The sequence below is a fragment of the Rattus norvegicus genome, chromosome 8, assembly GCF_021556685.1.
Source record: "Rattus norvegicus strain SHRSP/BbbUtx chromosome 8, alternate assembly SHRSP_T2T, whole genome shotgun sequence".
Taxonomy (NCBI): Eukaryota; Metazoa; Chordata; class Mammalia; order Rodentia; family Muridae; genus Rattus; species Rattus norvegicus.
The window spans coordinates 125,971,704-125,994,939 of NC_141541.1; the positions used below are offsets into that span (position 1 = coordinate 125,971,704).

The following is a 23,236-nucleotide window of genomic DNA, read 5'->3' on the forward strand; positions in this document are numbered from 1 at the left end:
TTATAGTTTAGGTTTCAGGAACTTACATGTTGTCACAGCATGGGCTTATTTCAAGTAACTGCTCCCTTACAGGTGATAGAGGGTAAACAGGAAATGTAAGGTTTATGTCTGCTTCCGCCGGTATCAGCAAACACTTTGGTAGTAAGCATAGCAGTTGATCAGAGTCCAAGCCGGAGTTGTAGTCATTACATTCGGTCCTGAGTGGTGCTAAGAGAGGAGCCGCTAGGCAGGAAAGGAGAGTAAACAGGCCAGGAAGCTTAGCTGATGAGCTGCACGGTGAAGTAAAGAGAGAGGGGCTATAGACCGGTCCGTCGATGCAGGACTGTGGCCAGGCAGGGGATCCCGTGGGAGTCAGCTGGAAACCATGGTTGCTGAAGTGGAATGAGGATGCATTTTGAAGGAGCTGGCTATAGGTATCGTAACATGTGAGGAGTCGCATCTAAACTTCTGCATACAGGGCAGTCGGAAGTAGTAGGTGAGCGCTGTGACAGGAGCTCACATTTCATGTGGAAAGGAATCTAGGTTTGAGGAAGAGAACACTTTGGCTACCTAGGGTGGTAGCTCAGGGGAGAGGAGCAGAAGAGGAATCTGAATCTAAGATGGTCCAACGTTTTAACAAAGAGAAGAGTGGGTAGTGGTAAGAGGCTCTAAAGTGGGAACTTGGGGATGATTGCTAGAATGTTTAACATTTTTTTTGATTTGAATTAGTCTTGGGATTTCCCGGTGGACTTATCTTACAGGCATGTGGAGATAAGACATTAGAGTACCTTGTAAGAGTCGTTGGCCTGTGGTTAAACCTGCAGAGAGGCTGACGAGATGACCGTAGTCTGTGGTGAGGCTGACTCTGCTTTAGTGTTATTGCTGCTGGCAGGTTTAGTCCTGCTGCAGCGGGCAGTCCTTACCGGCAGTCCTCACAGTCTTATAGCAGGGCTCTGTCGATACTGTTGCTCTTTCGCTCCCATTTAATCCTTACATTTTGTCAAACAGGAACCGTTCTGTTTTCATTTACAGCTAGGAGAACCAAAGGCTATACTATGTCTCCATTTGCATAGTTACATGGTTCCCATCTGCAGTCTTCACCGTCCAGTGCTATGGTAGAAGTGCATAAGAGACTGGTTCCACACTGATTACATAAATTAACTGTCATGAAAACTAGTTCTGCAGACCAGCTGTACCACAGCTAATGGTCTTAGTTGAAAAGAACTGACCAACAAAAATTGGTTCTTAGTTTCAAGTGTAAAACACAGACAACAATCAAAAGAAAACTCTGTAAACATTATCTGGGTTTTGTAGAATTCAGTTGCTTTGTTAGACATCTGCCTTCTGTCTTAAGTAAAGTCCTTGGACATAAAAGGAAACAGTACCGTTCTTACAGCTGGCTGTTGGAATTTTAGAAGCAGATATATCTACATGAAATGGTTATCAAAGAAACTGTCTGGATGCATTTTCTACTCAGCTGACTTTGATTTTGGACGCGACTGTTGACAGTTCTGTTGACTCACTCTTCCTGGGTGTTAGCACTGACTGAAGCACATTCTCAGTGGCTTTTCTTGAGACACAGGTGCACCACACTGCTCCTGAGGTGTTTTCTGTAAACCACTGCTGTGTTATAGGACAAAGTCCATGCCAGTCTCTGATTTATAAAGAAGCATCTGTTTCACTTGTTAGGGCATGAGCTAGGGACGTGCTGAGTAAGTAAAGCACTTGCCTCAGAAACCTGAGAAACACAGCTCCAATCCCCCAGAAGCCATGCAAAAGCCAGGCATGCATGCCAGAGCCTATAACCCCAGTGCTCAGGAGACAGAGAGGAGATCCCAGGGTAAGTGGGCTAGCTGGACTGGCCAGACTAGCTGCAGTTAGAAACCCCAAACTCAGAGTCAGATCCTGCTTCAGTAAATAAAGTGGATAGGAATTGAAGAACATGTGAGGCCATCTTCAGGCTTCAACACAAATGTGTACATATTTACACATGTCTACATGTGCCCAATACATGAGCACACACACACACACCACATATACATGTGTAAAAATCACTAAGACATGAGTTTAGTGATGTTCTCCCACCAGAACATCACAGTCTGGTGAACAGTCGTCTGGGAAGGACAGGTGCAGTCCTGCAGTCTCACTACAGCACTCCCCATTCACTGCTCACTGCAACACAGAGAACGGACCGACCTGTTAGAAGCCCCATTCACTGCTCTCTTCAACACAGAGAACGGACCGACCTGTTAGAAGCCCTGAGCAGCGACTGCAGTTCCGCTTTCACACCTTCTAGATGTCCCTTAGGATGAGTGGTGAAGAGAAGCGTCTCACTGCTTGAGGGTCTTGCTTCTAGTCTTTATGTAATCTGTAGTTTTATGTGCTTATTTTTGTATGATTTTATGCCCCCACTTAACACTGTATTAGGAATCCTTACATATAATGCTACGGTGCTAACTGATTGAATGGTTTGTGTCATAGTGAATCCCCATCATTTCCTTGCTAACCATTCCTCTGTTGATAACTATTAGCTTTTAAACTATTTTTAAACTTTTGTTCTTGAGAAATACTGTAGTGGTTCTCCAGTACGGATTAGTTTTTATCTTTGTTTTTTCTTCTCTCACATCATTTTTTTTTTTTTTTTTGGTTCTTTTTTTCGGAGCTAGGGACCGAACCCAGGGCCTTGTGCTTCCTAGGTAAGCGCTCTACCACTGAGCTAAATCCCCAGCCCCCTCTCACATCATTTTTATCTATAAGACTTTAGTCCTTTTTTGTTAGTTACTGTTAGGTGATTCAAATATAGCTATAGCTTCGGAAAAACCACAAGCCAGAGCATTTAGTCCCCACAAGTAATCAGGTAGGACAGGTGAAGCAGTGATGCGCTCGTCGCAGGAGGATGGGAGAAGGTCAGTCCCTAGCACCTGTGGAAGCTGACGTGGAGTTTGTACTTGTTAATCCCGGGCTGGAAGGTGGGAGCAGGCAGCTCTCTGGGGCTTGTTCCCAATGGCTTCAACCTGCTTGACGGGCTCCTGACCAGTGTTAGAGAACTGTTTCAAAAAAGCAAGATGGATGGCTTCTGAGGAACAAAACCTGAGATTAATCTCTGACTTCTACGTGCACATATACATGCGCACTCGCGGGCGCACGCACACACTCACACACACAGACGCACACACACACGCAGACACACACACGCGCGCACACACTTCTTATAATTATGTAAATATGTAAAATATTTCACTTGGGCTAGGAGGTTTCTCAGAGTGCACTAACTTTCATAAGCCTTGTTTCCTTTTTCTGCACCTCATCTTCGCTGAATTCATGTGTTTTAAATGATTGGCTGCATGTAAAACCTTGGGTTAAGGCAGGAGACTGTGCTTTGTTTCTGCCGTTATATTTTTCTTTTGTGTGGTCCAGCCTGATAAACCAGACAGAAGAACATGTGCACTTGAAGTCTGGGCGAACGTTTGAATAAGACTTTAGACAGTTAACATGTCAGATTTGTGCACACACAAGCCCAGACCACCTGTGTCTAATGATGTGTCAGCTGTTGATGTGTATGTAACCATTTTCTTGAATCTCAAGTCTCACCAAACATCTTATTTTTGTGCATCCACACATGCCAATAAGTGAATCCCGGTGCCTTTCCCAAGCCTTGTATGAACAGGACTGGGGTAAGGCTGGCTTTCTTTCTATGTTTTCTTATCATGGGTACTTAGAATGAGCCTTTAAAAGAAAATTTCATGTTTCTCAGGCAAAAAAAAAACCAAAAAAACAAAACAAAACAAAAAAAACCAAACCAAAACAAAAAAAACCCAAAACAAAAACAAAAAAATAGAAGTGTGAATTGAAGTAGATTGTATGCTGTTTGGAAGTAATTCGTTTCTATTTAATACTCAATGATTCTCTGTTAGCAAGATTTATTGTTTCAAATAGACTGTTACTGGGCTGATGCTCCGAACACAGTCACTGTTACTGGAAAGCTGGGGCATCTGAAGAACAGGTCCGTGAAGTCTCATCAGTCAAACTGGCTTTGCTTTGATGGGATAGTTTTCAAGGTCAGAGACTTTAGGTCTTTGATGTTTAAAAACCACCGACTTACTAGATAGATCTGTGTATTATTAAAGTCAGGACACAGTGAGGAGGAGCCTAAGGACACACTTTGGAAGGTGGCTCTGAGTTGAAGATGCGTGGCCTCTTACACTTGTGAAAGCCTGCTTCACATGTGAGCATTGCACACTCATCTGTGCCAAGAGTGGCCGTGCGTTCTTTTCACTCATACACACCGTAGAGCTTTTTAATCTTGGATTGGTATTTCCTCACACACTTAAAACTCAGGGCAGTTCCAGGGCCACAGTAGTAAGTAAATCAAACTGAAAATGTTTTAAAAGTTTCCATCCCCCCCTTTCTTCTTTTTAAAGATTTATTTATTTTATTGTATGAGCACACTACTGTAGCTGTCAGACACACCAGAAGAGGGCATCGGATCCCATAACAGATGGTCGTGAGCCACCATGTGATTGCTGGGATTTGAACTCAGGACCTCTGGAAGAGCAGTCTGTGCTCTTAACTGCTGAGCCATCTCTCCATCCTTCATTTATTTTCAAAATAAAAATATATCCCTATCACATGGTAGCATACGTTTTTATGAAATGTAATTACTTTTCACAATAAGATCTAGTGTACGTTTGCTTGTTACTTGGCAAGATGGAGCACAACTGGATTTTTGTACCTCTTTTGGTTTGTAGTCAGTTGATTGACATGTAAAAAAGCCTGCTTCATATGGGTGTCTATCTGAAAAGGAGAGCACCCTCCTCCCCCCATACACATACACCCAAGTCCTCTGAAGGTCTCGCTCCTGGGAACCCATGCTGTGCTATTTGTAGACTACATCTGTTGATTGGGTAGTGCCAGTGCAAGTCTTTTATTGTTTTTAGTAGTGATTTGCATTTTATTCACTTTGCAGTAGTTTGTTTTGTCCCTCTAATGACACATGCGTTTTGGCAGCTTTTTTTTTCTCCCTAAGAATGAAGACATAGGCCTAGCTTACTCATCTTACAATCATTACCCTATGTCTCAGGGTCAACAGTTCATGTAGAAGTTGGCATCTTTGTTATTCCCTGAAATTGAAGACTTGGTCCTGTAAACCTTCTATGGCGTGCTCTCTAGGATGGAAAAAAAGCTATGATACTCTGGAACTCTGGAATTACAAGGACTGATCACAGCGCTCCTGTGAGCAGGGAAGGTGGTGGATTGTGGGAAAGGGAAACTCTGGTTTCTCTGAGTTTTCTTTTTTCCTTAAAGTTCCTGTGTACTTACTGGTTCAGCTGTGTCTGCGAAGTGTTCTCTGTAGTACTCTCTTCCTACACTGAGTGGCATGTGGCAGACATCCATCAGAATTTGGTAGTTGGTAGGCTCTCTGAGCTATAGATTGCTAGTCCTGCTCACGAATCCTCTTTAGAATCTCTTAGGCAGGCTGGGCCTCATCTGAAGTGCAAAGTGAAGAGCTTGCAACAAGGTCACACACAGCCCAGCACCTCATTAGATCACAGAGGGTCACACACACTTAATGGATTACCTTTTTGCCTACAGAAGTTTGAAAGTATATTCAGAGTATTATATTTTCCTTTCCTTTTTAAAAATAAAAATTGCCTGAGGTACATTGAATTTTGCTTTGGAAGAACACGGTGTGTGTTTCCAACCCTGCGGCCATTGGTGCGTAGCCTTCCTGTCAGTGTGTGCCTTGACTGGTTCTCTGCACTGCTGCATGCTGGTGAAAACTGCTGCTTGACTGGGGCTGATGCACGCTTTCTGTCTAACTCACTTGTCCTTTTTTGTAACTAAAAAAAGATCAGTGACATAGGTGTTGGGAACACGCTTCTGCAGTGCTGCCACTTGGAAACTCACTTGTACTTTACTATAGGCCATGGCTGCCACTTTATTGTGTTTGCTGTTTGCAGGGTCACACATAACCTCTGGTTCCTCAGTACACCCTCACTGCCTCCTATGCAAACACTGAAGTGGGGTCTACTGTTAGAAGCAATTCCTGTGAGAAAGCGGTTTCCTTTGTGCTACAGTGTAGAGTCCACATAGGTGTGACTGCTTCATCTGTGTATGTGGGTCCTTGGATTGGTTTTAATGCTTTGGGAAGAAGACTTACTATTTCTTTAAAGTAGGGGTAGAAAACAGTGAGTTTTGTGTCTGTCAACATATAACACAGTCCATCTTTCTGAGACCTGGAAGCCTCTTGTAGGGGACAAGTTCAGAAATCCTGGCTACGAGAGAGATTTCTACTCAACTGAGCTTGGTCACCATCAGTAATACTTAAGATTTCACAATGCCTCGAAGGAAGGGTATCCTCCATGTACGGTTGACGCTGAGTTACAGTCTCATTTGGAGATCAGGGTGTTCAAGCTATTGCATTTGACTGAGGTTATTAGGCTAGCAGATTACAGAAAATTATTCCTAGCTGTGAGATTACTTGGTTCTCTGCCATATCAGGGAGTAAATTTAAGTGAAAGAACTGTGAATTCAAATCTACTCCCCTTATATCATTTCTTCTAGATTCTGAGCGAACGTCAAAGCCATGTTCAGGTTCTACAGTTAGCACAGAGAGTTCTGTGGTGTGGACTGGAAGGTTGGTGGGCGGTCTCGTGTGGAACAGTGAGAGTTACTGGTGACTTCTGAGCACCAAAGACCATTCCTGTCCATTTCCCACTTTCTCAGTTTTAAGTCTGCAACACAAACTGAGCAGTGAGCTCTTGGACAGCCTCTTGGACTCAAGCCACGTTGTAAGTGAGGAAACTAATTTTTTAGTAGCAGCCATAGATAACTGTTGGCATGTGTCTGACACTAGAATTCATAGTAAAAACACAAAGCAAAGATACTGGTTTTCTTGGTTTACTTTCCGGTTATCTTCATGTCTTAAGAATTATTCTGCTATTTACAGGCAAATGTAAAGTTAAACTAAGACTATTGAGAAATGATTTCCACCAATTTCTTATTCCTTTGACATGCAGATCTTACTTGAGCTTCAGTTTTATACTTTAAGTATGAAAGGTGAACAAATTGGGTAGATTTGCATTTTATATCAAAGACTATTAGTTGCCAGAAAGATTAGCTATTTAACACCAAGAAATTGTTTTAGGCTGGGTGGTAGTGGTGCATACTTTTAATACTGGCACTCAGGAGACAGAGACAGAGAGAGAGGGGGAGAGGCAGAGGGGCAGAGGCAGGGGCAGAGGCAGGTGGATCTCTGAGTTCGTGGACAGCCCCAACTACAGAGCAAGTTCCAGGACAGTCAGGGCTACACAAAGAAACCCTGTCTTGAAACAAAACAAAAACCTGCTTTAGAATAGGTGTTGGAGGTATAGTTCCTGTGCCTAAACCATTGTCTGAAGCCAGTGTGGGGTCAGCCAAAGGCCCTTTTACTGTGTACCTTAAGTTGAAGCACCTATATTTCTTAACCAACTTAGTTGTACAAGATACATTTTATTTGTTGGTGAACTATTCCCTGTGGACTTGATGGGATTGTCAGCCCTTCTTGACCACTGAGTGTACAGTAGGAAGGCTCAGGACTTCTATAAAGGTTAAAGGAAATAGTCTAGGAGGACAATAGCAATAGATTTTTTACAGGGTGTTTATTCACAGTGTGTACATGGATCTGCACATACACACATGCATACTGTGTACACACCTGCATCCATAGGCTCACATGAACACACATTTTGGTACTAAGTACCCAGTGTTGTGCCCGTTGTGCCTGACTTGGTTGGATGCTGAATGAGTGATTTTTTTTCCCCCTTAGAGACTTACAGGAGGTCATGGCTACAGGGCCTGGGTTTATCTTACCTAGTCACTGTTGACAGTACCTTTTTATTTACCTCTGAGTTAGGTCGTTTTCTTTCTAGTTAGCTGAAAACAGCTCTAATTTGAAACTTAAACAAGTAGGTTTCATTTCAGAGATTCACCCAAAAAATGTTCTTTTAAAAAGAAATAAAACCCCATACTCTCTTATATTATGATTAAAAAGTCTGAAAATAAGAGTTTTCAAAGAACTGGTTTTCCATTCTTAAAAATGTCCTAGTGAGCTAGGCATAGTGGCACATGCCTGGAACCCCAGCACAAAGGAAGAGGATGCAGAAGGATTGCAAGTTCGAATCCAGCCGGGCTACATAGTGAGACCCTGATTCAAAGAACAAAAAAAGAAAAAGAGTCCCAGTGAGTACACGGTGGCATTATCTGGTTTTGATGACAGAGAACCTGAGTGCTGTGGAGCAAACAGTGCAGTTGGGTTGCAGAGTGCAGCAGGTGGCCTGACGTGTGTCTCGAATCTGTTAGCGTAAGATTCTTGGTGGGCAGAGCAGGGAAATGTTAGTGGTACAATCTGTAGTTTTCAGAGTTCTGAACTCCGGCTCACACAAGCAGTCCTTGTTCTTCGCTGGCCTCAGGAGAGCATTGCCCTCAGTGACAGCAGGACACTTGTTACGGTTCTGTCGTTCTGTCGGCAGCTTGGAGTCTCTCCTGGCTTAGAACGGCCTGGTGCGCCTTCTACCCGCCCTGCTGCTGCAGCTGCTCTGGCCGTAGACTCCCTGGAGCAGAGCGCGCTCGCCCATGCTAGTCCTGAGATACTTGTTTTCTGCTCTTTCCATTACAGCTTTTGAGGAACTCGAAAAAGCCTTGAGTACAGCCCAAAAAACTGAAGACGCACAGAGAAGAATGAAGGTGGAGATGGATGAGCAGATAAAGGCAGTTGAGAGAGCGGGCGAGGAGGAGCGCCTCCGCCTTCAGCACGAACTCAGTCGGGTGAGGCAGGAGGCTGTCAGCATGGCGAAAGTAAGGATGACTTTGATCAGCGTGGCTTCGGTCCAGTGTTCATTCCCCAAGTCACTTTGGTGGAGACGGTCACACTTAGACAAAGCCTTGCCCCGCTCCAGTTCCCATCCTCCTCATGGGCCCGCTGACTGAGGCTCCTGCAGGAGATTAGGTGCTAACCTGCTTCAGTGCCTGCCATCAGAACTCAGTCACGAAGGCGTCTCCAACTGGGTGTATACAACCGAGGTTGGGTATTTAAATGTTGTACAGGATAATACTCATTCATTTGGTTTTTATGTACTGGTTGGGATCAAACATTTGGCTTCACATATGGTAAACACTTGTTTTACCGCTAAGCTACAATCCCCAACCCTTAAAGGATAACTATCAATGCTCTGGTTACACTTAAAAATACAGAGAGATAATGTTTTTAAAATTTTTAATTTTGTATAAAAGCTTGTCTTTTGAGAACTTAAAAATTTTTGGCATTTGTATATGTGTGAAAAGGTCCCACAGCATATGTGTGGAGGTCAGTACACTTGAGAGAGTTGGTTCTCTCTGTCTGCTGTGTGGGTTCCACAGACTGAACTCAAGCCATCGAGCTTGTGAGCAGGTGCCTTTCCCTGCAGAGGCCTCTCACAGGCCAGTAAAGTTGCTTTTCAAGGAGAAGTTTGGGGCCGTTCTGAAGATCAGCTGGTGAGAGAGGGTGCTTGCTCTGTAGGCATGAGGGCACGAGTTTGACTCCCCAGCACCCGAGGGAGAAGCTGCCTGGCTGTGGATTGGCAGACACTGAGAGCTGGCCGCCGGCTGCAGACTGCAGACTTGAAGGTTCATTGCAGTGCCTTGTAGAACGAGAGGCAGACTCCCAGTGTCCTGAATACCCTTATTGCACATCAGAGTACAGAGGGGGAAATTAGATAATTTTCACTCATTTACTTACTTCTGTGGGACTATAAACGTCTAGAAAAGTACTAATTAGTTATGACCTGTTACTGGATATACACATGTGTGTGCATGTGAGCAGCCATACCCACACTCATGTGCAAGCACCACACACACACAAACACAAGGAAAAGAAAGAATAAGTAATTATCAAACTCCCATAGGTTTCCAGTTTGTATGACCCAGTATACATGCAACTAATTATGGTGCCTGATCCCTGTTCCCAGCTCCCAGCTCCTTCCCTCCATTTCATACTTGCCTTACTCCACTCTATCCTGCTCATTGATTGATTCCTCATAAAAGTCTTGACCCAAAGTCTTTTTATTATTTGTTTGTAGAAGGTTTTTCTTGATAGTGGGAGTTAGCCTTTTAGATATGAAGAACTTGCTCAAATACTCTTTTTCTGTTGAAAAGAATGTTTCCTTGGTATTTAAGGTTTTGTTCTTTAACTGCTTCCTGGATTTTGTTCTATTTAATTTTAATTATATTTATTTATTTAGTTTTTGTGTGTGTGTGCGTGTGTGCATGTGTGTAGGTTACAGGATGTAGTGAGCGAACTGGTTCTCTTACACTACTACATGGATTCTAGGGCTCACACGCAGGCTCTAAGTCTGGCTGCAGGCGCTGTCAAGTGCTGAGCCATCTCCAAGGTGCACCTTAAAGCACCTGTGGGACTGTGACTGTAGCACAGGGCACATGCCAAAACACACACACACACACACACACACACACACACACACACTTTTGAGATCATTAGTTTGTTTCGTCCTTTATATATGTTTATTTGGGTTTTGAGGCAGGATTCACCATGTAGCCCAAGCCAGCCCGTGTCTGTCTGTCCTGCGTCATCCTCTCAAATGCTGGGGTCACAGACGTGAGTCACCATGCTTTGCGGTTTGTTTTTGCTCCAGTTCTGTTGTTTCCTTTTGACTCAGATGCTTTCGTTTGCTTATGGTTGCATCTTTATTCTAACTGAGGTTGTCGTTGCCTCCCTCATTCTTTTGGTGTTTCATTACATTACCTTTTTAGTTTTATGTAGGGAAAGTTGATGTTCTTATAAAATTGAGTTTTCCTTTCCAAGACAGAACAGAGCCAGTAACTCTTAAAGAAATAATGCCTTCCTAGAAAGCTAGGCACACCCTGCCTGGCACAGACCTACTGAAGGGTCTGTTTTGAGAGCAGCCTTCCTCCTGTCTCCTGCCTTCTTCCCCTCCCCTCCACTTATCCTGACCACTAGGGGATTTACTCCAGGTGAATGAGAATGGAGCTTCAGAACCCCTGTAGAACCCCAAGGCAGCCCTCAGTTTCTTTAATCAAGAGACAGTCATTTGGGCTTACTTTTAACTGCTCTGACTTTGGAGCTAAATAGTCACCTCTCAGTGACGGCAACTGGTCAGTAACTAGTGACCTCTCAGTGACGGCGACTGGTCAGTAACTAGTCATCTCTCAGTAACGGTGACCTGACCGGTGACCTGACCGTGGGATCCCGTGGCTCTCTGACTGTCTGCACTTCCTCTCGGCTTCTTTCAGAAGAACTCAGAGCAGCGCGCTGACCTTCAGAAGCTGCATGCGGAGCAGTTGGCCAGCAAAGAGCAGGAGCTGAGCCAGAAGCTGGAGAGCCGGGAGAGGGAGCTGCAGGAGCAGATGAGGATGGCCCTCGTGAGTGCCGACCCTCAGGGGGCTGGGGGGATTAGCGCTGATGCCCCCTTCACTGCCCCTTTCCTTCACGGCTGTGGACTGTACTTAGGAGGGGAGGAAGCAACAACTCAGTTGTCTCACAGCCCAGCCTGCAGGCCGCACTGATGGCCTCCCAGAGTTTACTCTGAACTGAAGTTTAAAGAGCTTCAAATTCATATCATAATCATATGAACTTTAAATTCATATGATATTTAAAAATAGAGCTAAAAAACCCTAATAAACTACTGAACTAACAAAATAATAGTCAGAAAAGCAAAGACTCAGACTTTTGCTGAAAAGGATCTGACTTTTAAAACCAAAGGTAATATTCCTCAGTTGTGAGAACCTTTTTTATGAGTTACCACAAAGTTGTTTTGATGAAAGTATCAAGAAAGTCCATGAAGTTATCATCCATAAAATGATATGTATGGTCTTTAACCATGTTCCATGCAGAAGGATTGGAAATGCTCTCTGGGGTCAGACTCTGAGTCGCCTGAGCCTCTGCAGCAGCATCGAGTCTTGCCCGAGGCAACTCGTTTTCTAATCTCTGGAAGGAAAGCAGGCCCTTGGGTTTAGAGCACATTCATGCACAGCTAGGAAAATCGTGTGGTGGGAACCGGGCCCAGGTGTGGTGCTGCGTACCTTTAATCTCAGCAGAGGCAGGGCAACCTCTGATATCAAGGCCAGGCTTGTCTATACAGTGAGATCCAGGACAGTCTACACAGAAAAACCCTGCCTCAGAAAACCAAAAAGGAAAACAAGGCACAAACAAACAAAAACAAAACAAAAAACAAGGAAAACAAAATTGTAAAGACTAAGGTGGCTTACAAGAATATTTATTTCAGCATAAAATATAAGTAGTTGCATGGAAATCAGAGAACAGCGTGGACTGTAAAGGAAGCTGGGAACCGTGTTGTAAGGGCCACCTGCTGTGACTCTGAGCACTGGCGTCAACAGGCACTGACTCTTTCAGCTGTATTTCAAGTAGAGGAAAAAAGACATAAGTGCACACATACACATAGATATCTAACTTCTTAATTCAACAGACTTTAACATTTTCTCTGTAATGTATACCTAAAAATACTAAAATCAAGGTTGCGGATAATCCTATCTTATCAGTCCATCCTGTAATATGAAATCACTTTGTACAGCCCTGTGTGTCACCATGATATATATATATATATATATATATATATATGTATATATATATATATATATAATGTCTAAATACCATACTAATGCTCGATCTTTAAGCAACAGTGTACATAAACATACTTAGCTTGTAATCAAGAAATTAAAGTTTAGTGTGCTAATTTAATGTTAAAAGTGCTCATAACCTTTGCTTTGCCATGGGTGTTTTCGTGTATTAAGAATGGAGGGTTTTCAGAGCTGGCTGCCCTGGAAAGCCTCAGAGCCTGGGTTCTGCAGATAGGATGCTGCTTTGTGATTTGTATGGGATTGAGATGGTATCAATTATTGTTGGCACAGGAAAAGAGTCGATCAGAATATTTGAAGCTCACCCAAGAAAAAGAGCAGCAAGAATCCTTGGCTTTAGAGGAGTTAGAGCTGCAGAAAAAAGCCATACTTACAGAGAGTGAAAATAAACTGCAGGGACTTAGGCAAGAAGCAGAGGTGCACCGAACCGTAAGTTCACGTGCTGTGTGGGCTGGGCTGTGTGTGTGTGGAGACTCCCAGTCTCTCCAGTCAGTATCAGGCTCTGAGGAGCTGGCCTGTGAGGTTGGATGTATGTGTGCACCGTCTTCTTCGTTAGTGAGAAGTGTTCGTGAGAATGCTTTTTTGGCCTTGTGCTGTTTACCACATGTCCTCCTTGTTTGCTCCCAGCTCTGGTTGTGGCAGCCCTTGACTCTGCCTGTTAGCACAGACTCTGCAGTGACTCCACTCTTCCTGCCCATCCTTGCTTGCCCATCCTAGGAAGTAGCTTCACTCTGTAGACAGCAGACGTTCCCATACCTTCCTACCTGTCCAGTGCCATCGTGTACTGCGTCTGAAACACAAGCCAGCTTCTACTCTTGTCACAGTTTAGTTACACTGATGCCCCAGTTTTATGTTTAAAATGACCCATTTTTCCGTATTAAACGTGGTGCTGGAATGAAGTAAGCGTATGTAGTTTCCTGGCCCTTTCTCTTGTCAGCGTTAGAGATGTGCAACCGACCATAGGATCATGGTGATGCCAGTTAGATCCATCGGTCCCATTAAGCTGTTCAACAGTCGCACTTGTTCACATAGTGGTAAGTTCGTCTTTGCTCTTCCTTTATGGACATTTTAAACGCTGACAGGGACAATAAGACGGCATTGATGCGGCTGGATCTGCACTGCTGCCTTTGAAACACATTGCACCAGTCATGAAGAGACTGGAACTGTCAGTGTCCTAGGACTTTTCTAACTCTGATGTTCAGGAAGAAGATTTAATATTCTGTGAGATAACAGCAACCTTTGGTTAAATATGGTCAAGAATATTCTTTAAGAAAAAACAAAACAAAACTGTGCAGGTTGGTGAGACAGCTCAGGATATAGTGCTTGCTGTACAGGCCTGGCCATCTGAACCTGATCCCCAACCACAGTGCAGGGAAAGAGCCAATTCCCAGACCTCCCTGCCTTCTGCAGCCTCAGGTGCACCCCCCCTCGTCCCCCCTCCCCTCCTTCTCCTCTTCTCCCACCTCCTTATTCTTCTCTCTCTCTCTCTCTCTCTCTCTCTTTTATCATACATGTACATATAAATAATAAATGAAAATTTAAAAGCTTTTAAGTATATTCCTTTGAGGTAGAAAAATGAGATGCCCTTTTATCCTCAGAATTAAGTTATGAAAGTAATAAAATACTATTATAAACCTAAAATCCTAGAGTGTGGAGATCGTCTTCCTACCAAACTTAACTATGATTGTTTTGTGGTTTATGTTCTTCCTGACTATCCATTAGGATTCTTTTTAAATAGAACTGCTGAGTGGCTGTAGGTGGTAAATAGAGGAAGTGCACTGAGCACAGGTTGTCTCCCTTTTCTTCTGTCTGGTCTGGTATGTGAGGCATTCGAAGAATGCCCCTAGGTAGGCCTGCGTAATCTGTATGTCATCTCTAGTAAACAGTGTGCCATTAGTAAAATACATCCGGTTTTCATTAACAGAGAATTCGTGAGTTGGAAACGTCTTTGGAAAAAAGCTTACAAGAAAGCAGAACTCAGTCGGAGCACTTGGCTGTTCATCTGGAAGCTGAGAAGAGCAAGCACAAAACAGAGCTCACGGCCCTGGCGGAGAAGCACAGGACAGAACTGGAGGGCCTCCAGCAGCAGCAGCACAGCCTGTGGACCGAGAGACTCCAGAACCTCTCGCAGCAGCATCAGGCTGCTGTGGAGGAGCTCAGAGAGAAGCATCAGCAAGAAAAGGATGCATTACTGAAGGAGAAGGAGAGTCTCTTCCAGGCCCACATACAAGACATGAATGAAAAGACCTTGGAGAAGCTCGACAAGAAGCAAATGGAACTGGAATCTGTGTCTTCTGAGCTGTCAGAAGCACTGAAAGCCCGGGACCAGCTTGCAGAGGAGCTTTCTGTCCTAAGGGGGGACGCAGATCAAATGAAGCAGGCTTTAGAGGCTGAGCTGCAGGAGCAAAGGCGTCACCACCAGCGTGAGGTTGACAGCATCAGTGGGCAACAAGAAATAATCGTCCGCAGAACCGAGAAGGCACTGAAAGATGAGATCAGTCAGCTGGGGGGGCTCCTGAAGGAGAAGGACGAGCACCTCCAGGAGCGTCAGGCCCAGGTACACGATCTTGAAGCTTGTCTTCAGAAGTCTGCTGAGGAGCTCCAGCAGGCCTTGGCCAAGCTGGACCTCCTCCAGGCTCAGCAGAGCACCACACATGCGCAGACAGGCGCATATGAGGAGCAGCTGGCCCAAATGCAGCAAAAGGTGTCGGACCTGGAAACAGAGAAGAACCTTCTGACCAAGCAGGTGGTTGAAGTGGAAACACAGAAGAAGCGTGTGTGTGTGGAATTGGACGCTCAGAGAGCTCAGGTCCAGCAGCTCGAGAGACAGAGGAGTGAACTGGAGGACAAGGTCAAATCCTTAGCCCAGCTCCAGGAGTCTCAGCTCAAGAACAGCCATGTGGAGAAAGAGCAAGCACAGCAGATCCTGACGGAAAAGGAAAATGTCATTTTACAGATGCGAGAAGAACAGGCCAAGGAAATCGAGATCCTCAAACAGAAATTGTTTTCTAAAGAAGAGAGCATTAGTATTTTACACGAGGAATATGAAACCAAATTTAAAAATCAGGAAAAAAGAATGGAAAAAATTAAGCAGAAAGCAAAAGAAATGCAAGAAATGAAGAAAAAGTTGTTGGATCAGGAAGCCAAGCTTAAAAAGGAGCTTGAAAATACTGTCCTAGAGCTTAGTCAGAAAGAGAAGCAGTTCAATGCCAAAATCCTGGAAATGGCACAGGCTAACTCGGCTGGAATTAGCGACACGGTGTCGAGACTAGAGGAGAACCAGAGGCAGCAGATAGAAAGCCTGACCGGGGCTCATCAGCGAGAACTGGATGATCTCATAGAGTCCTGGGAAAAGAAACTCAGTCAGCAGGCTGAAGAGCTTCGGGACCAGCATGAGAAGCTGATAGAGGAGAAGGAGCAGGAGCTTGGGGAGCTGAAGCAGAAGGTCCTCACAGTCCAGTCTGAAAAAGAGGAGGTGACTCAGGAAGTGGCGCGCCTGACAGAGGCAGTCACTGGGCAGGACGTGACCCTAGCTGGCCTGCAGGGGCAGCTGGAGCAGAAGTCTGCTGCCGTCCTCGCTCTTTCAGACAGTCACGCTCAGTTGCAGTCACAAGTGGAAAAGCTGGAAGTTGATTTGGGTTGTGCTCTGAATGAAAAGCTTTCTCTTCAAGAGGAGCTGGCTGAGCTGAAAATGCTGGCAGAGAGGGAGAAGCTCAGGGTCTCTGAGCTGACTGGCAAGGTGCAGGCTGCAGAGGAGGAGCTCCAGAGCTGTAAGTCCTTACATGAGGTCAGCAGGAAGAGCTTGGAGGACAAAAGCTTGAACCTCAGAACCTTGCTTGAGGAGCTAGCATCTCAGCTAGACCGTCACTGTGAGAGAACTAAAGCTTTGTTAGAAGCCAAAACAAATGAACTAGTCTGCACCAGCCGGGACAAAGCTGACGCTATTCTCGCCAGGCTGTCCCGCTGCCAGCGGCACACAGCCACAGTTGGGGAAGCCCTGCTCAGGAGAATGGGCCAAGTTTCTGAATTAGAAGCACAACTTACACAGTTGACAGAGGAGCAGTGTACACTAAAGAACTCTTTTCAGCAAGTTACTAATCAATTGGAAGAAAAAGAAAATCAGATTAAGACCATGAAGGCCGATATGGAAGGTCTTATCGCAGAAAAAGAAGCCTTACAGCAAGAAGGAGGTCAGCAGCAGCAGGTGGCCTCTGAGAAGGAGTCGTGTATCACACAGTTGAAGAAGGAGTTGTCAGAGAACATCAATGCTGTCACACTACTGAGAGAGGAACTCTCCGAGAAGAAGTCTGAGATCGCCAGTCTTAGCAAGCAGCTAAGTGACGTCAGTGCTCAGCTGGAGAACAGCATCAGCCCGAGTGACAAGGCCGAGGCCATCTCTGCACTGAGCAAGCAGCATGAGGAACAAGAGCTGCAGCTGCAAGCTCAGCTTCGGGAGCTGTCTTCAAAAGTCGATGCTCTGAGTAAGGAGAAAATGTCTGCCCTGGAGCAGGTAGATCATTGGTCCAACAAGTTCTCAGAGTGGAAGAAGAAAGCACAGCCCAGATTTGCACAGTACCAAAGCACGATTAAAGACCTGCAGACACAGCTTGACCTAAAAGCCAAAGAAGCTGGTGAGAAGGATGAGCAGATACGCTTGTTGAAGGAAGACCTTGATCAGCAGAATGAAAGATTTGAAAGTTTAAAGGGCGAGATGGAGAAAAAGGAGTGTGATCTAGAGACTGAGTTAAAGACTCAGACAGCCAGGGTCGTTGAATTGGAAGACTGTATTACTCAGAGGAAAAAAGAAGTAGAGTCCCTAAATGAAGCCCTCAGGAATTGCAGCCAGCAGAGGGACACTGAGCACAGTGGACTGGTTCAGACACTGCAGCGCCTGGAAGAGCTGGGGCAAGAGAAAGACAACAAGGTCAGGGAGGCTGAGGAGACGGTCCTGGGGCTGCGGGAGTGCGTGTCCTCGCTGGAAGCTGAACTCCGCGTCGTGAGGAAGGAACTAGACGACGTGAATTCAAGTGTGAAAAGCAGAGACGGGGAGCTGAAAGCGTTAGAAGACAAACTTGAGTTAGAAAGTGCTGCAAAAGTGGAGCTGAAGAGGAAGGCGGAGCAGAAGCTCGCCGCCATCCGGAAGCAGCTCTTGTCTCAGATGGAGGCGAAGGTGCAGCAGTGTGCGAAGGACACAGAGAGCCAGCTGAGTGAGCTGCGTGCAAAGTTACAGGGCAGAGAAAAGCAAATCCACATCCTAGAAGGAAAACTTAAAAACCTAGCAAGTTCCCCACACCCAGAAAGAGCAGTTGTGTCAGGATCCATGGGAAACGTGGCAGCGTCTCCTGAGCAAGAGGCAGCAGATTCCCAAGAGTGCACACAGAAGGCATGCAAGGAGCGAGTCTGCGTGCTGCAGAGAAGTGTGATTGAGAAAGAGAGGCTGACACAGAGGCTGCAGCAGGGCGAACGGGAGGCGGCGCCATCGCAGTCTGAGGTTCAGCACAGGGAGCTCTCCGTGAAGTTAGATCGCGCCAGAGCCAAGCAGCTCGAGGATCACGTTTTGATAGGATGTCTTCAAGAAGAGCTGGAAGAAAGGATGAAGTGTCCCTCAATTCTGTCCCAGCCCATGGGAGAAGAAACCGGTAAAAACAACACAGGGCTGAAGCAGAATTGGGCAAGTATGGTTGACACTGTCCAGAAAACGCTCCAGGAAAAGGAGCTGAGCTGCCAGGCCCTGGAGCGAAGGGTGAGAGAGCTGGAGTCAGACTTAATAACAGAGAGGGACGCCCATAGGCTTGAAGTAGAAAAGTTGACCTTAAAATATGAAAAATCACAATCTCCACAGCAAGAGATGGGTGGGAAAAATACGTCTGTGGAAATTTTGGAAGACAGGCCTGAGGAAAATTCCAAATCCCATGTGATAGAATCGAAACTGGGGACCCCCATGGACGGCCGGCACAGTGACCTGGAGTCGAAGTTAGCAGGGTCAGAGCGGGAAAAGCAGAAGCTGAGCAAGGAGGTGGGGAGGCTGCAGAAAGATCTCCGAGCTCTGAGAAAGGAGCATCAGCAGGAGCTGGACATCCTGAGGAAGGAATGTGAGCAGGAAGCAGAGGAAAAGCTCAAGTAAGTGTTCCCAAAGTCCACGTGTGTGTGTGTGTGTGCGCGTGTGTGTGCGTGTGTGTGTGGGCGCATGGGCACATGCGATGTATAATGTAGACACTTCTACCTGCCCGAAGTATCACATAAGTCTGCTAAGTTAAGTAGTGAGGAGAAATGACAATTTTGGGCTGGAGACAGGGTTATTCCATGTCCGTTTAGGGGACACAGCTTTTGCTGCAGGTAAGATCACAGCTGCTGGCTGCGTGTCTTAAATAACAATCTCATTGCTGTTCTCTTAGGAGTAGCCTTGTGACTGTAGCACGTGTATCTGGGAGAAGTTTAAAGTAGGAAGGAGCGGGTCTCCAGAGCCCAGGTTAGTGCTGAAGGTAGTCATAGTTTTTCAGTCTTGCAGTGTGCGCACTGTTGTGTACACACACACACACACACACACACAATGATTTCAACAGCAGTGAGGTCTCATTCTTCTGAAGCCTGTTTCCTGTTTGCAACTTGCTCTGTGGAGGCAGCAGTCATCGCTGTCCATTCTTGTTACTCAGACAGGAGCAAGAGGATCTTGAGTTGAAGCACAGCTCCACACTGAAGCAGCTGATGCGGGAGTTTAACACCCAGCTGGCACAGAAGGAGCAGGAGCTGGAGAGAACTGTCCAGGAGACCATCGGTAAGCAGCTTTAAGCTCAGCGGGAACGACCCTCAGTTGGAACTTATTGTCTTTTCCATTGTAGTGGGCACTGTACGCCATTAAACTCAAGGGAAAATGGCCCTTGTCCAAACAGTGCTCCTGTTCTCCGGAAAGTCCTCCAACCTGCCTCACCTGTCACTCCCTTGCCTTTGGTGAGAAGCAGCATCTCCCACACCTGTTCTGCTGCATTTCATCAACTTTAATTGAAATGAGAAATTCCTCCTGTCCTTGTCGTATAGTCACACACGTGTTCTCATGTGTGTCTGTCCTTTATTAGATAAGGCCGTATAGTCACACACGTGTTCTCACGTGTCTCTTGTCCTTTATTAGATAAGGCCCAAGAGGTGGAAGCTGAACTTCTGCAAAGCCACCAAGAAGAGACACAGCAGCTGCATAGAAAGATTGCGGAGAAAGAGGATGATCTGCAAAGGACGGCCAGAAGATACGAGGAGATACTTGATGTACTGTGTTCTCATTCTCTTTGAAACATAGCAGTGTTTTACGGTGGTGCTGAGTAGTCTGGCTTCTCTCGTGCACAGACGTCTGAGAGAGAGACTGAAGTGAGGCTTTGTGCTTGGGTTAGGTCTGAGAACTAGAGCAGCCTGTGTCTGAGGCAGCTCAGCCTAGCCAAGGTCTCCCCAGAACAGTAACCAACCTCCTTCCTTCCTTCTCCACTCACTTCAGAGCTTGACTGTGTGGAGAGGGGGATTTATCAGCTGAGCGTTTAGTGTTCAGTAGATGCTATTCAGAGTGGCTTGGCAGTAGCAGAATAGAGTAAACCATAAACGAGAGGGAGAGCTTGGACCACAAGCATGTTTTCAGATACAATGCTGTCACTTACTCTTTGGTGGTGTGTTACTCTGTAAGACCTCCAGGCCTTACTACGCCGTATGCCAGGAGACACTTGTTGGTCCCAAAGAGCCATACCTACTTTGGCTGTGTCAGCAGTGCGTGTGTGAGTGAGGGATGGACAGCAACGGTCATTGCTTTAAATGCAATCGAACTGAGTGAAGTCTCAGGATCTGGAGTGCCATCTTTGTGCAGCATGTAAGCTTTAAATCTCATTAGGAAAATTAAAGTAATTGCAAATTTGTGCTGAATTTTAAAAAATACAGTCAGGGGGCTGAAGGGATGGCTTGGTGGTTAAGAGCTCTGACTACTCTCGTAGAGGATCCAGGTTCTGTTCCCAGCACCTGAATGGTGGTTCACAGCTAACTAACTCCATTTCCAGAGGAGTGGTGTTTTCTTCTGTGCTCTGTGGGCACCGCACATGCATGGTACACATAAATTCCTGGGCATTTGCAAGCACATGGTAATCTAGTTTTATGTAGGCACATAGATAATAAATGCATTGTTAAGAAACCCATTGATGTGTTGGTGCCAAAGATTCTGGCACTTCAGGAGCTGGGTTAGGAGGATCAGGAGTTCAAGGCCAGCCTGAGCTCAATAAGACTTTGTGACTCCTTATGGAGTGTTTTATGGCCCAGTGTATCTAGTGCACCTGATGTAGAGTGTAGTTCTGTCTTCTCACATCTGTTACTGTGCTTTTGTTTTGTTTCTATACAGAAGGAAAGGCAACCTTAGTATAGTTAAACGATTTGCCTAACACTGTCTATTGAGTTCCAGAATAGAGATTCATCATTACCTTCACACATTTCATAAATGTCCCAAGAAAGGAACTTTAAGAAGGTAACAGCTAGTGTGTGTGTGAGAAAATTCAAGCCTGAAAGCTTCAGGGAGGGAAGTAGCTCTTTTTTTTTTTTTTTTTTTTTTCCTGATTCCTCCTCTGTATATGGGCATGTGGGTGCTAAGGGAATAGACTGTTCGCCTCTGTGGTCTTGGGTGAGGAACAGGAAGATAGGTAGCTGCAGTACTCTGGAAGCTGTGGAGGGAAGTGGAGAGCAGCCCTGCAAGCTGCATTTGTGGGGCAGCAGTGTACGGGGACTGACTGACTGACTGACTGATGGATTGAGGTGTGTTCTTGCCCAAGGTCCTTCCTCAGTCTGATGGCTAGCATGGCCTTTGCACACTTAATAAGTGAGCATCTTCTCAGAGCTGCATTTTAGAAAGGGGGCTTCATTTTAGTAGTATGTATCAGTTGGCTTACCCAATCAGATGGAGTGCTTGCCCTGTGAGTCAGCATGGGGGTACAGGCCAGCTCTGAGGACTCCGAGCAAAGCTGCTCTGTCCTCCTTTTCCCGCTGACAAGTTGCAGCCATGCTGACCATAGGCTACTGCACTTTCCTCGTCCTTTATGATAGTCCGTGATGTATTAATAGAACGTTTCAGTCCCCTCCCGATCTTAGATGTTTCTTTTTGTTGTTGGTTTGGTTTGGTTTGGTTTGGTTTGGTTTGGTTTGGTTTGGTTTGGTTTGGTTTGGTTTGGTTTGGCTTGGTTCGGTTTTTTGAGACATGATCCCATGTAGCTTGTGCTGGCCTTGGTCTTACCGTGTTGCTGAAAATGGCTTTGATCACCAGCTTCTACCTCCTGTGCAAGGGCTGTTGGCTACCCTTTCAGGTAACATTCATACCTCCCACATATGAAGAATGGAAACTTGCTTTTGCTTCACATGTCGTTAGGCATGTGCGTTATACACAAGTGCATTTGTGTAGTTAGGGTGACAGATGTGTGTGTGTCCCTGGCATGGTGTCAGCATGTGCTGTACTCTCAAGACCTTGTCACAGAGTCATGACTCGTGTTCTGCCTCTCTGGACTGCACTGTTGCTGCCAGCGAACGCTGTCCTCTCATCCAGTCTGCTGTGGTCACCTGATCTCCTAGCTGCTGAGCTCCCTTCCTGTCAGTGTGTGTCCTGTGCTGTCCTCTGACAGTGCAGGTGCCCGGGGAGGCTGTGCTCTCCATGAGGTCTGTACTAGCCTCAGCTGGAGCCAGCTCTTCGCTCGCATCACCGTTGCCCATGCTCCGAGTCTGCATGTGATGCCTCTACTCTGCGGCTTGTGTGGCTGTGCTGGTCGGAATGAGATTGGGTCTCGTAGGCTCCCATATTTGAACAGCAGTCTAGTCGGTGGGTGTTTGAGTAGGATTAGCAGGAAGTATGGTTTTGTTGGAGAAGGTGTCACTGGGAGTACCTTTGAGGTTTCAAAAGTTCATGCCAGATCAGGTGACTAGATCTCTGCCTGCTGCCTTCGGATCAGGATGTGGCTCTCAGCTACTGCTCCAGGGTCACGCATGTTGCCATGCTTCCACCATGATGAAGGCAGACTAAACCTCTGAAACTGTAAACAAGCCCCAAGTAGACGTCTGTAGGAGTTGCCGTGGTCATGGCATGTACAGTGACCCTGTCACAGCAGTGGACAGTAAGAGGCTAAGACAGCGGCATGCACGTGTCAGACATCTTCCTCAGTTGCTCTCCCATCTTGCTTCCTGGGGCTCAATCACTCACTGAACCTGGAACTCCCACGGTTGACCTGGGTTGACCCACAGGATCTTCCCACCAGTACTTGGGTATAAACCTGTACCACCAAACCTGGCTTTTTACTGGGTGCTGAGGGTCTGAGCCTGAGTCAGGACTGCTTGGCCAGCACTTTATCTGCTGAATCGGCTCCCTGACCTCTCTGTGCTGCATCTTTAAAAAGTTTTCAATTTATTTTTATTTAGAAAAACTTGAATCAAATACTCCTTTAAATATTTGAGAATGGTGTATAGTAAGAATCGCTTTCATTGTCTCTCCCTTTCTCTCTTCCTCCTTTTCTTTTTTCTGTTTTCATGAACTAGGGATTTGCACAGGACTTAGTACTTCGTTGGCAGCCACCTACCGCTGTTTTTTAAGTTATGAACAGTTCATCAGAGATTC

At 45.8% G+C, this 23,236-nt stretch overlaps 1 protein-coding gene across 29 annotated transcripts in view; it reads left to right on the forward strand.

Annotated features, from left to right (window-relative positions):
• Golga4 (golgin A4) overlaps window positions 1-23,236 on the forward strand; it is a 78,306-nt gene that overhangs the window by 38,060 nt on the left and 17,010 nt on the right. For 17 of the 29 annotated variants that reach the window (XR_015626911.1, XR_015626910.1, XR_015626909.1 and 14 more), the window contains 6 exon segments: window positions 8,636-8,814; window positions 11,266-11,394; window positions 12,901-13,056; window positions 14,552-18,747; window positions 19,281-19,402; window positions 19,754-19,884. Coding sequence is in view for 22 of the 29 variants with exons in the window: in XM_087563416.1 (XP_087419542.1) it covers window positions 8,636-8,814; window positions 11,266-11,394; window positions 12,901-13,056; window positions 14,552-18,747; window positions 19,281-19,402; window positions 19,754-19,884 (4,913 nt within the window). In the remaining 7 variants the exon portion in view is untranslated. 29 annotated transcript variants of the gene reach the window in all.